General features: G+C 37.7%; 1 protein-coding gene and 1 non-coding gene across 8 annotated transcripts in view; both read right to left on the bottom strand.

The window, feature by feature from the left end:
* The window catches only part of srpk2 (SRSF protein kinase 2), a 101,837-nt gene extending 92,914 nt beyond the window's left edge, over nt 1-8,923 (bottom strand). For 5 of the 7 annotated variants that reach the window (XM_061721096.1, XM_061721102.1, XM_061721101.1 and 2 more), the window contains exons 1-2: nt 8,814-8,923; nt 8,504-8,573 (exon numbers count right to left, since the gene is read on the bottom strand). In XM_061721096.1, the coding sequence (XP_061577080.1) occupies nt 8,504-8,573; nt 8,814-8,829 (86 nt within the window). In that variant the 5' untranslated portion in view covers nt 8,830-8,923. The remainder of the gene's footprint in view (nt 1-8,503; nt 8,574-8,813) is intronic. The other 2 variants (XM_061721098.1, XM_061721103.1) reach the window with 1 other exon arrangement.
* Nucleotides 8,924-12,686: 3,763 nt separating this feature from the next.
* trnat-agu (transfer RNA threonine (anticodon AGU)) lies at nt 12,687-12,760 on the bottom strand. Its single transcript has one exon. It is a non-coding gene; the product is annotated as a tRNA-Thr (tRNA).
* Nucleotides 12,761-12,864: the final 104 nt, after the last annotated feature.

Genomic DNA, 12,864 nt, shown 5'->3' with positions numbered 1-12,864 from the left:
TCTGCATTTCATACCTGCAGCGTCTGCTTCAAAGTTTTTGGCACCACAGACTGAGCTGGAGAGTAAGATGTGAGACTGATATACAAAGACAGTGAGAAAAAAAAAAAAACTGATGCTGTAAAGATATTCTGGGATTCAGATACTTAAAATAAGCAAAACTAAGCAGTCAAAAACATCTAACCTCTACAGTATAGCATCTAGCAGATTATTCAAGCTAAATGATGTGCACTTGTTCTCCAGCAAAAACTGTAATCCATAAAACAAGCCATAGGAAATTGGTGACACAGAAGGCAGTGTTTCCATTAGAGAGGATCCAGAGTAAAACCTGAAATTGAGACAGGGCTGACGCCCTCCTTGTTCAACACAGAAGTTTTTTGTTTTCAACCATCTTCTCTCTAGTTAGAGTGACAGACCCGGTAGGATCAACTGGAAAGCAAACTACAGCTATGAGATCAACACCAAAGGGACTTAGATGCCTGCTGTTTTCCATTTGCAGGTGGTATGCACTGGTTCCAATGAATTACAAGAGACAAATCGTACTTAAAGGACACATCAGGTGTTTCTCAATTCTCAAGAAGGCAAATGACGGACTTGCATTCTTGGGAAGTCCATACTTGTAAGTACAACTCAGGAGAACGTATTTTGGAGGACGTGAGCATGCATCTCTCTCTTTTTCCAATTGGAACAGCAGCGTACTTGTGTTCTTCTTGATGATGTCAGATCTGAGCTAACAAGCTAACAGCTCCTGCACTGTACACATAACGCCTACAGTTTAATTGGTTATAAAGACAAACACTCTTAACACTAAAATAACTAAAGAATGGGCTATATATTCTTCCCGCTCAAGTCTATATAACCATTACTATACTATATAGTATAGTAATGTAACCATTACATGACTATATAACACAATGTGTTTTGAATGGATTTTATGCTTCTGTATGCCAGCCACGTTATAAGCTTGGTAGAAGCGAAAAGTAAAAAAATCTCGGAGGAGGAAATTTTAAAATACACTCCATCTTTATAACTTTACCACAAACATAAAGTTAGCTATATTCTAACATGAAAAAAATCTTAAAACTGCATCCTGTCAAACAAGTTATAACTTTACTACTTTATTACTTTCCCTTGTTGGCCCGAAATGCATTCTGGGATAATTGGCCTTGAAAAACTCTTCAATGGAAGCGCATCTTATTCGAAAAAACTGCCAAATACCACAAAAACGTTTTTACGCTTTCATGAGATGGTTTTAAACACATGTTGATAAATGAGTTTCACACAAAAGTATTATGGAAACACTTTTTTCACATTTGCACGTCTCTGGCAGCGCTGGAAATGATGAAGCTGCTTCATTTAGAGTAATCAAAATCTAGTTTCTAGCTCTTTTTGGCCTCATTAATATGATGTATAGTAGTTGTGCTATCACACTACTTTATCATTATGCATTATTTGTTTTGCCTCTGAATTACTGTTTGAATGATCATCCACTGTCTTCGTCTTTTGTTGACTATTTTCGGCAACACTGGTATCACTTGTATTGTAATAATTTTTCAAAGACTAAAGATGTTTTTGTCAATCGTGTTGAAAGTAGCGATCTTCTTTTTCGTTGTTTTGAAGAGAGATCTCGCAGGACGACATACGGAGAGTTACAGAGATATGAGAGAAAAAAAGGAGAGTTACGCTCAAAAAAAGAAAAAGACCATTCAATGTAAATGCGACTAAATCGACGCTGGCATAGGCCATCAAAAGCTTGTTGGGGGTCTGGAATTAACTTGGATGGTAGGTAGACGTGCATGCATAGCAAATTTAATTTACTAGTAGTATGTTTAAAATTCTGGGCTATGACATAAAATCTTGAAATACACTATCAAGTAGGTTTCAACTTTCATACACAGGGCTGCACATAAGTGGGCCGCCAGAGCGCATGCGCCGTCAAAATCCACAGTGCGCTGTCAATCTTGTGCTGCAAAGCGCTTTTGCGTACCAACAGCTGGGGCTCATATTATTGGTTGTGGCCAGACCAGAATACTAATATTAAAAAATCTATTGCGAGAGCTTTTCCCCAGAACTGAAAAGTTGGTACTGGCCAATCACAGCGTGTCCTTACTCCCCCTCCATGCTCGTTGCGGCGGTGGATGGGGAGGAAAAGAGGTAAGGATCAGCTTTAAAGGATCAGCGGCGACGCGCACCGTACATTCGCGTTACCGCGTATCCTACCCCGTAAGCTCTGCGTTGGTGCAACGCGGAACCATAAATCAGCCAGTGTCCGTCACTGCGTGCAGCAGCGTGCCTGCACCAGCAAGAAGCTGCTCTCTGATTATGGCTCACAGTTTATGAAAACCCCAAATAATAAATAAATTAGAGAATATTTTATGAAATCAATAAACAATTCCATCATCAAAATTATAACAAATAAAGGTTCAACATGCTTTGCATGTAATAAGACTAGGTAATATATTAGTTTCACCTTTTAAGTTGAATTATTGAAATAGATTAACTTTTACACCATATTCTAGTTGAATTATTGAAATAAATTAACTTTTACACCATATTCTAGTTGAATTATTGAAATAAATTAACTTTTACACCATATTCTAGTTGAATTATTGAAATAAGTTAACTTTTACACCAAATTCTAGTTGAATTATTGAAATAAGTTAACTTTTACACCAAATTCTAGTTGAATTATTGAAATAAGTTAACTTTTACACCATATTCTTCACCTGAAGCAATATTCTACACCTTGACCGATGTGGACATACATAGCATAGGAGGCTATTTCAGCTGCTATATGGTTGGTTGTCTGTACAGTCATGCAAGTTCAATGCTATTAAAGAACACGTTTTTTCATATAAAATAAACACATTTTTATGCAGTTTAGAAGTTTTGGGGCTTTTTTTTGGCTCCTGCGCTGCTGAAATCGGGGCGTCCTTTATTTCTATTTCTGAAAGTTGGCAACCCTAGGTGCAAAATATGCCATGAGCATCCCAATCTGGCCGATAAAAACTGTAACTTTTATACTGACTCTACAGACTAAAATGCACCATAATTTGTTAATTCATCTTTATAAGTGAATAAATATCGTTTTGCCTATAACTTATTCCTGCATCCCTCTTTTATCGATCCGGCGAGACGGGTCACCGCGTTTTTGGAGCCCCAAGTCACATATCCAGGGGCTCCTCTGAGCACCAGACCAAAATAATTATGTGCAGCCCTGTTCATACATCTTTGCATCCATTAAATCACTGCAACAGTCTACACACCAAACCACACAGTGATGGCTGCCATGCTCATATTTACACATATTGATTACAGTATATGACGTGGGAAGTTTAGAAAAACAAATAACAAAATGTCACAAAAAATCTATACTCTTTACAATCAATGGACAACATTACAATACTGCACAACAGAATGCTTAATGACCACTGCGGTCTGATCTCTTCATGGGTCTGCATTACAAACATGCATGATATTTTAAAAAGAAACACTGCAGAAGTTCAGGAACATTTATCAAATCAATTTTCAGGCATGTTTTTTTTTGTTTTTTTTTTTACTGCATTTACAAACACTGATTAGATCTCTAACAAGTAAAAAAAAAATTGACATAAATGAGCTCCAGAAACAGTCACCTTCTCTGAGTAACAATTACAGTCGCAAGTCTCTTTGGACATGTTTCAATAAGTTTGGCACATCTAGCTACTGGGACTTGTGCCCATTTCTTAGGACAAACCTGTGCCACTGGTGAAAGGCAACCTTTAAAACATACCACAAATTCTCAATTGGATTGAGTTCTGAGCTTTGAAAAAGGCTTTCCAAGATATTTTATGTGTTCACTCTTACACTGCATAAAACAGTGGTTAGTCGCTGTAACTTAATAGTAGCAGGTGTCACCTCAGTGGTTTTTATGTTTATGGGTTTTTGTATGTGTTTTGTAGTTTCTCAATATTTAATTGGACATCAACCTTCCAGGGGCTGCAGATGATCATTTATCAACATGCCTTAATCTAGCACACTTATGGCGCTTTTCCACTAGTACCTACTCAGCCCGAGTAACCTCGCCTCGGTTTGGCGCCTTTCCACTAGGGGTCTAACGTGCAGAGTAGTAGTAGTAGTAGTAATAGTAGTAGTAGTAGATACTTTTTCTGTAACTTCTCTGCCGAGGTTCTAAGCGGCTGACTCGGCTGCATCTGACGTCATCACACTACAGGCCACCGATTGGTCGGGGGGTTGGAGTCAGACGTCTGAGTCAGGAGGCGAAAATCAGATCTCTTGATCTACTCGTTTCTTTTCCATAAAAAAAAAAAAAAAAAACATTCTCACACAGTGTATGGCTTAAAAGTGGTCCAGCAGACTCCCATCTCATTCTATGGAGATGCAATTGAATTATGCAACAGGACAGTGACCCCATTTCACCCAGAAAATCTATGACGGAATAGGTGGAAACGAAGAGTATCAAGGTTTTTCAATGGCTTAATGCAAAGTCATCCAATTCCACTCCTCAAGAGACTATGTTTTAGATGTTTCCCTGCTTCGATACACATAACTCAAATGAATGTGTCATGAACAGCCTTGTGCATATAGAATCAGCAAAATATGTAAAACATGCAGGAGAGGACCAAAATTGGACAAGACTGGCCTGGTCAAAGTCCAAACCTCAGCCTGTTTCAAATGCTGTGATGGGACCTTGAGAGAGTAGCATGTAATTGAATACCCACAAACCTCAATGAAAAGAGCAGACCAAAATTCCTACTCAACAATGTGATAGACTTATAAGATGCATTGGTTGCAATTTATTTGCTGATTCAAATTTCTTCTTTTTTTCACTTTTGCCCAACTGCGATTATTTTTCTCTTAAATAAAATTGACTGAATCCATTAACCTATCCTGACTTTACATTGAACAGTTTGACAAGGTTGTAGACAAATTTCCACAGTCAGAAGAATTGGGGCATGCTTCCCTGAACCTAGTTGTTAGGTGGAAGGTGGCAATAAGGGGTACTATTTTCTGCGTGTTTGAGTTGCGAAAAAAAGAAAAATTTGTTTAATATTATTCCCATTCTTGTCTCTTGCAATTTGTGTCATTTTGTGATGTTTTTAGTTTGAATCAATCAGTGGAAGCATTGTTTATTGGTTGTAATAGTGACAAGATACCAAATCTTTGTGATTTTTTTTTTTTAGTCTGAAACTAACAACTTTGGTTTATATTCTTTTAAGAGAGTGTCATATGATAGTCTTTTAAAACATTGTCTACAGTTTTTGCAAAGCCTACTACTGTATGTTTGGCATTCATTAACAATAAAATAAAAGGGGATTTCTTGTATGATGCATGGATGGACATGGATGGATGGATACTGGTCAGAGGCAATTCTAATGATCCATCAACTGGTGGAGCTCTCCTTATAATACTTCAAGTTACAGATGCCAAAGAGGCTTCATCAAGTTACTGAGGTGTACTTTGATTTTGTATTTTACATAAAGCATGTTTAAGGAGGAACTATTGTACTGTTTTAACAATGCATTTTATTTGTGAGTGATGCAAACATGAAATGGTAGCACATTTTCCTTATTTTAAAACTTTTTCCATATATAAGGCGGTACCGCATTATAATGCGCACTAAATATATGGTAAAATACCGTACTATAGTGACTGGGGTTGAGTTACGTATCTACCTGATGGAGCTGCACTACAGGAAATGTTACAAAATCCTACAGCAAATACAGCTAAAAAACCAAGAAGAAAAGTACCATACGTCAAACTTTATTAACAAAATAAAAACCAGCTTTGCGAGTCAGCGTCGCTGCTGTTGTCTTGAACGTCTGTGACGATTCCTGACGTTTTTAGCGCCATTACTTAGGCGACACCAACTACATTACCCACAATCCCCCTGACTACAGTAACAGAAATTACCGTAATGATCATATATAAGGCGCACTGCATTATAAGACGCACTGCCGGTTTTTGAGAAAATTAAAGGCTTTTAGGTGCGCCTTATAGTGCGGAAAATACGGTACATCCTTTCCACTTCGGGAATTACAACCCCAGTATCAAAAAAGTTGGGATGGTCAGGGAAGGGTTTGAATATTTCAGCAAGACAATGCTGAACCATATACTGCATCATCAACAAAAAATGGGCCAAAAAAGGCCCAGGATTGTTAAGCAGCTAGAATTCTGCATAAGACAAGAATGTGACAACACTCCTTTCCTAAAACTAAAAAAAAATTCTGCAGAATCACAACTTTTTTAAAATTAGGATTGCAGTAACAAAGCCTAAAACATAATAGTGAGAATCTTGGTGTGGCAAGGGTAATGAGTCACAGCTGATGCAAAGCAGCACTGGTTCAAACATCTAGTGTGGAATGCAGGCTTGCCATCCGAAGTCTCATGCTCACATTTATGTTGCCTTTAACTTTATTTATTAAACTTGCGCTCAATACAAACAGCCCAAGGGCAGTATAATGGCAACTCTTTGGAACAGTATTACTGTGTGATCTCAGTGGATGAATCATTCTTATTAAATAAATAATGGCATTGCCATTATGTCACATGTTGGCATCATAAGAGACTAAATTCACCTAATTTTCAAGACGTAGAGTGAACCAGATGCATTTTGCACAGTTTTTTTTGTTTTATTCATTTCCTGATATGAAAACATTGGAATTGAAAGAGGGGGAACCTTAATTTTGAAATAATTATATATTTTCCAAAACACAGGCTATCACATACTTAACATTTAATATGTTGTCTTTGTTCCATCACATTGATGTTCAAATGAACAGCAGATCACTGCCATCTACTCTTTACTCACATTTTACGCCAAAACCAAGAAACAGTGTTAAAGCAATTTCACATGACAAATCTAGCTCAATAAACTGACTATCAATCAAGAATTTCGATAACTTACCTCTCCATTTCAATTGTTACATAAAAATATTTGTTGTTGATCTGCCAACAGGCTATTTTAAGAGAGCACTTTAGAACATAATCAAAAAGATTAATTATTGCAGAAAATAAAATAAAAATAACCTCTGAATACTTGCAATGATGAGCAATATCCCGGTAAAAAGGACATTTGGGCAGATACATCTGTGAAGGGGGGGACAGCATGGGTGATCATTTCACCACATGCTTGATGTTTTACTGTTTTAATTACCTTAAAGGGGACCTATTATGAAAAACACGTTTTTTCTTGCTTTAACATATAAAGTGGTCTCCCCTCAGCCTGCCAACTCAGAGAAGGAGGAATGCAACCAAATTCTGCAGTGTCTGTACAGCCGCCCGGATGAGCCGTCCAGTGTGATGTGGCTTCTACGAGCCGTTCAGATTCTGCTCCCTTTCGTTACGCAACCAAAATGCAAAACCACGCCCACAACTACCATGTCATAACTGCATGCAAGCGCGGACTATTATCGCGTCGCGCTGCGCAGCGCTGCGTCGCTCGCGGCCAGTTAGGACAGTCCAATAGAAAATGGATGGATGGAATTGATTTGTCGCATGCAGCTAGGACACGATGCAACTCCGCCAGCCAGAGCTTCCGCCATTTTTTCGTAGTAGTGTATCGCGTCATTCAGGCAGCCAATCAGCACAGAGCCTCATTATCATAGCCTCCCTGCCCACTCAGAATCCCTCATAGAGAAGGAGGTTAGAGACTGGGAAGATAAAGACATGGCTCAAAAGGCTGAATTTCTAATTTATTTAGCAAAAACAATCAAAAGCTTGTTTTTAAGACATGCAAGGCCTGTTTATAGGTATTAGATGCCATAATAGGTCCCCTTTAAGAGAGCCCTGTAGAACATAATCAAAGGATTAATTACTGCAGAAAATAAAATAAAAATAACCTCTGAATACTTGCAATGATGAGCAATATCCCAGTAAAAAGGACATTTGGGAAGCTGTAAGTCGTGACTGATACATCTGTGAAGGGGGGGACAGCATGGGTGATCATTTCACCACATGCTTGATGTTTTACTGCTTTAATTACCTTAATGGATGTAGCCTACAGTTTTGCAAATATGTGCTCGCCTTATTTAACATTCTAATCGATGTGGGAATTCCAGCAAATTCCGCCAGCCTCCCTTGGGGTGGTCTCACAGTTTGTACCACCTCAGTGATGTATCTTCTCTGGCTGCTGGTGACGTCGCTCCAATAGTGTGATGCCAAGAAGAAAAGCCCCGCACTGACTCCACGGAGCCACTGCACTGCCGCACAAACCGGGCTGCTCAGCGTGCAAACACTCGTGATGGAGGCAGGTGGAGACCGGTGGCTGGAGCCCACGACCCGTTTTTTGGGAACTTTCAACACTCCGCCTGACTTGGGTTTTAAATATTTGATATTATATTATATATTAATATTTAAAAAATTCACGCTTCAAGCCATATGTTCCCACTGAGTCAAAAACAAAAAAAAAAAAACGCCGACGCTCCGGCCGGCAGCCGCGCCGGCGTCACACGGTCACGGACCTGCTGTCAACACTGAATCCTGCTGGCGCACACGCTCCGCTTACCTCCGGTGCTGACCCGCTTTATCCTTCTTCCCCTTCGGCCTCCTCTTCCTGGCTTGGATGGCCATCACTGCTGGCCGAAGTTAAATAATCCGGCGAGGAGTGTAGTAGGAGAGACAACAAACAGATATCATCATCATCACCATCATCATCATCATCACCATCATCATCATCATTAGGATTAAAATCTGGCTGGCACGGGTCAAGCAGCCTCAGAGCGTCCCGACAGGCTGAATAAAGCCGTGAATGTGCACCAGCCTCCGTGCCGAACAGGAGTTGAGAAGGAAGAGTCGGTGGTTTGGGAGAAACGAACCTTTCCTGGAGCTCATGTTTCCTCCTCGTCCCTCGGCAGGAGCGGCCAGCCCGAGCAGCAGCCGGATCTCCTGCAGCTCTGGCTGCTCTCTCTCCGTCAGCTCAGGCTGGGAGGCGCGCTCCCTCTAACGTTTCAGGAGGGAGGCGCGTCCACAACCATGGGTAACATTAACATTCCTGTACTGACTCCTCTGGGTTTTATATATATATATATATATATATATATATATATATATATATATATATATATATATATATATATATATATATATATATATATATATATATACTTACACATACATAATAATTACCGGTATGCCTAAAATTATTGGTCAATATGGGAGAAACTCATGGTGTGGATCGATCCCCAAGATATCGTTTCTCACTTCAGCGTCAAGCCAGGTATTTATTTATGTATTTATTTATTTATGATGTTTTTTATTATGTAACAGGGGGGGGGGATTGAATACTTAAAGATGATAAGATTAACATTCCTTTACTGATTCCTGTGGGTTAATATATATATATATATATATATATATATATATATATATATATATATATATATATATATATATATATATATATATATATATACACACACAAATTCATGTATCACAGCAACGGAGATGAATGATAACTATTTGATCAATTATTGGTCAATATGGCTGTGTATCGATCCCCAAGATAGGTTTCTCACCTCAGCGTCAAGCCAGGTATTTATTTATTTATCTATCTATTTATGATGTTTTTTTTCTTCTTCTTTTTTATTTTTATGTAACGGGGGGAGATTGACTACTTGAAGATGATAACATTAAAATTCCTGTACTAATTCCTGTGGGTTAAATTCATATATCACAGCAACGGAGATGAATGATAACTATTTGATCAATTATTGGTCAGTATGGGTGTGGATAGATCCCCCAAGATATCGTTTTTCAGCTCAGCGTCAAACCAGGTATTTATTTATTTATTTATTTATTAAGGTATTTATTTATTTAATTATTATGTTTTTTATTCTTTTTTTATTTTTATGTAACGGGGAGATTGAATACTTGATCACATTAAAATTCCTGATTCCTGTGGGTTAAATTCAAGTATCACAGCAACGGGGATAAATTATAACTATTGCATACATTATTGGTCTATATGGGAGAAACTCCTGCTGTGGATCTATCCCCAAGATATCGTTTCTCACCTCGGAGTCAAGCCAGGTATTTATTTATTTAGATATTTATTTATTCATGATGTTTTTTATTCTTTTTTTTATTTTTATGTAAGGGGGTGTTGAATACTTAAAGATGATAACATTAAAATTCCTGATTCCTGTGGGTTAAATTCAAGTATCACAGCAACCAAAATGAATTATATTTATTTGATAAATTATTGGTCGATATGGGAGGAACTCCTGGTGTGGATCGATCCCCAAGATATCGTTTCTCGACTCAGCGGCAAGCCAGGTATTTATATATTTATTTATGTAGGTATTTATTTATTTATAATGTTTTTTATTCTTTTTGCTTTTGTTTTGTTTTTATTTTGTTTTTTCGGGGCAAAATAGGAAAAGACAGCTGCACTAAACTAATGCTGGATTAGTACAACAACAGTTTCATTTAGCTTTGTAGGGTGATGATGACTGATGAGGAAGTGATAATGGCCACTGCCAATAAAAAGGCCAGTCATATTGTAAATAAATTTGTAGCTTTGTATACATTTTCCTGACTTGGTAAAAGCTAACATGCGATTCTTAACTGACATGTAGACTTATACTCAACTTTTCCTGGCTATATTTAAAATGTAAAAATATAGGTAATATGCAAGTTAAAATCTTAGCATTTACAGTTTCACATTTTATTTTTAAATTAGACTGATGAACATTCATTTCTAAAGGGGAACTAAAAAACATACTTTTTCAGAAGTACTCAAAAGTTTGGATACACAAACTCTTTAAAAATGAATGTACGGAGTAATTCTTTTGACAGATTACACTAAACAACTTCATACAGAAGTATATAAACCCAATGGAAAAAAATCAGGGAACTTTTGCAGAATATAAATAAAAAGAATACAAATACCCGTAATTCTACTATTTTTGTCCACTTTTCTTTCCTTTTTCCTGCAATTCCCAAGCTGTATATTTTGTGCTTTAGTATTAGTAATATATAGTAGTAGTAACAACCTAAAAGTGTATGCATACAAACTTTCTTTGATCAAACCTCAAAAAAAGTACTTTTGTTTTGTTGGTATCAGAGATAGATGAATTTAACAGATTTAAACTAAATCAGTAATACTTTTTGCAATGAAGGTATGTACCGACACTTACATACTACTTCACCAAATATGCTTTCCTATGTTGAATGATGATATAAAGATGAGTACACCTATTCAATTAACATAAATATTACTATAATGGTTATAAACATGAATATTGTGTAACTATGATGTTTAAAGTAATTGGTCTCAGTTTTATTGGATATTTTCTATGATGATTAAGAAAACATGAGTAGTGGGTCAAACAGATGTGTATGCTCATCTGTGTGTTAAAATATTCCACTCACTGCATGGAAAATGTTGTCTTCTTTTTCTCATTTCACAATTTTTATCCATTGAGGCAATGCTTTCCATCATAGTGCCACAATGGTTCCATAATATTAAACTTCAATCTTTTGCTTTTGCAGCAGGAAATGTTTTGAATCGCAAAACAATTCTGATAAGTGGAAGTGGAGATAAAGGATTTTTTTGCAAATCCAATCGAGAATAGATTCAAGTCTCCAGGCAACAGTTTTTTGTGGAAGGTATTGCTTTGTCACTCACGTGCTTTTACAGGCACCACCTCCCCGATCTTTGAAATTGGCAAGCTCCCTGTGGTGCAGTGTACTATCCCAAAGTCCTAAGGTGTGCAAATATTACATTTTCATCATCTCTGAACACAGTGGATGCAGATTTTTAAGCTAAGGCAGAAGAAGTGTGCAATGTGCTAAATGTGCTGATTCAACATGAGGTCCATCACAGTCTGTGATGTAGAGGGGAAAAAAACTACTTAACATGTCTTGTACTTCTGCAAAACATGGAAACCTAGTCTAGTAAAATACAGGTACCTGCCCATGGGTGACACCTGACCACCTCCATTCAGTTCAGTTGCAGTTTCTCTGCTGCTTGTGGAAAAATAGTCTCCTCCAGTTATATGTGCGATATAGTGCTTTCACTTTTGCATGTTCAAGATGTATGACTACTGCGATGGACTGGTGACCTGTCCAGGGTGAACCCCTGCCTCTCGCCTGAAAATTAGCTGGGATAAGATAAGATAAGATAAGATATCCTTTATTTTCTCCCTCAGTGGGGACACTTATTTTTGTTGTCAGCAGTACACTTAGCACACACATGCAGGGGAGGTTGTAAAAAGACTGAAAAGTCAGAATAAAAAATATATAAAAAATACAAAAAAATACATATAAAATATGTATAATCACAGAATATGAACAGTACAGAATATGAACAGTATGAACAGCTGGATGGGCTCCAGCAGACCCCCGTGACCCTGCAAAGGATATAGTGGGTATAGATAATGGATGGATGGATGGATGGAAGATGTATGACTACTCACAGGAAGGATTACCTAGAAAAAAATGGAAAAAATATGAAAATCTTTTATCTTTTAACGCTTTATCAGGTAATGAGGGGAGTTAATGAATACGCTTCAAATATTGTCACATTGTTGAAGGATTGCAGAGCTGAACATCATCTCTCAGATTCTTTCAATATTCCCTATAGATTGACAGTTTCTGTCAAATTCTTTCAATATAGATCAACAGTTTCCAACAAGAATGAAACCCAAGGGTGTGCGTACATTGTTCCTACACACTGACCAGTGAAAAGGCACCGCTGGGATTCGAACCCAGGATCTCCTGTTTACTAGACAGGCGCTTTAACCATCTAAGCCACGGCGCCGCTGTCTGCGGTCTTTCCACTTCTTTTTTGGAACCAGCGATCAACGGAATAAATGTTGGTCAGAAGCATACCATACACACACAAACTTAGTATACGGATTGAAA

This window comes from Cololabis saira, chromosome 5, assembly GCF_033807715.1.
Source record: "Cololabis saira isolate AMF1-May2022 chromosome 5, fColSai1.1, whole genome shotgun sequence".
Classification (NCBI taxonomy): Eukaryota; Metazoa; Chordata; class Actinopteri; order Beloniformes; family Belonidae; genus Cololabis; species Cololabis saira.
This window is presented reverse-complemented; position numbering and strand designations above follow the sequence as displayed.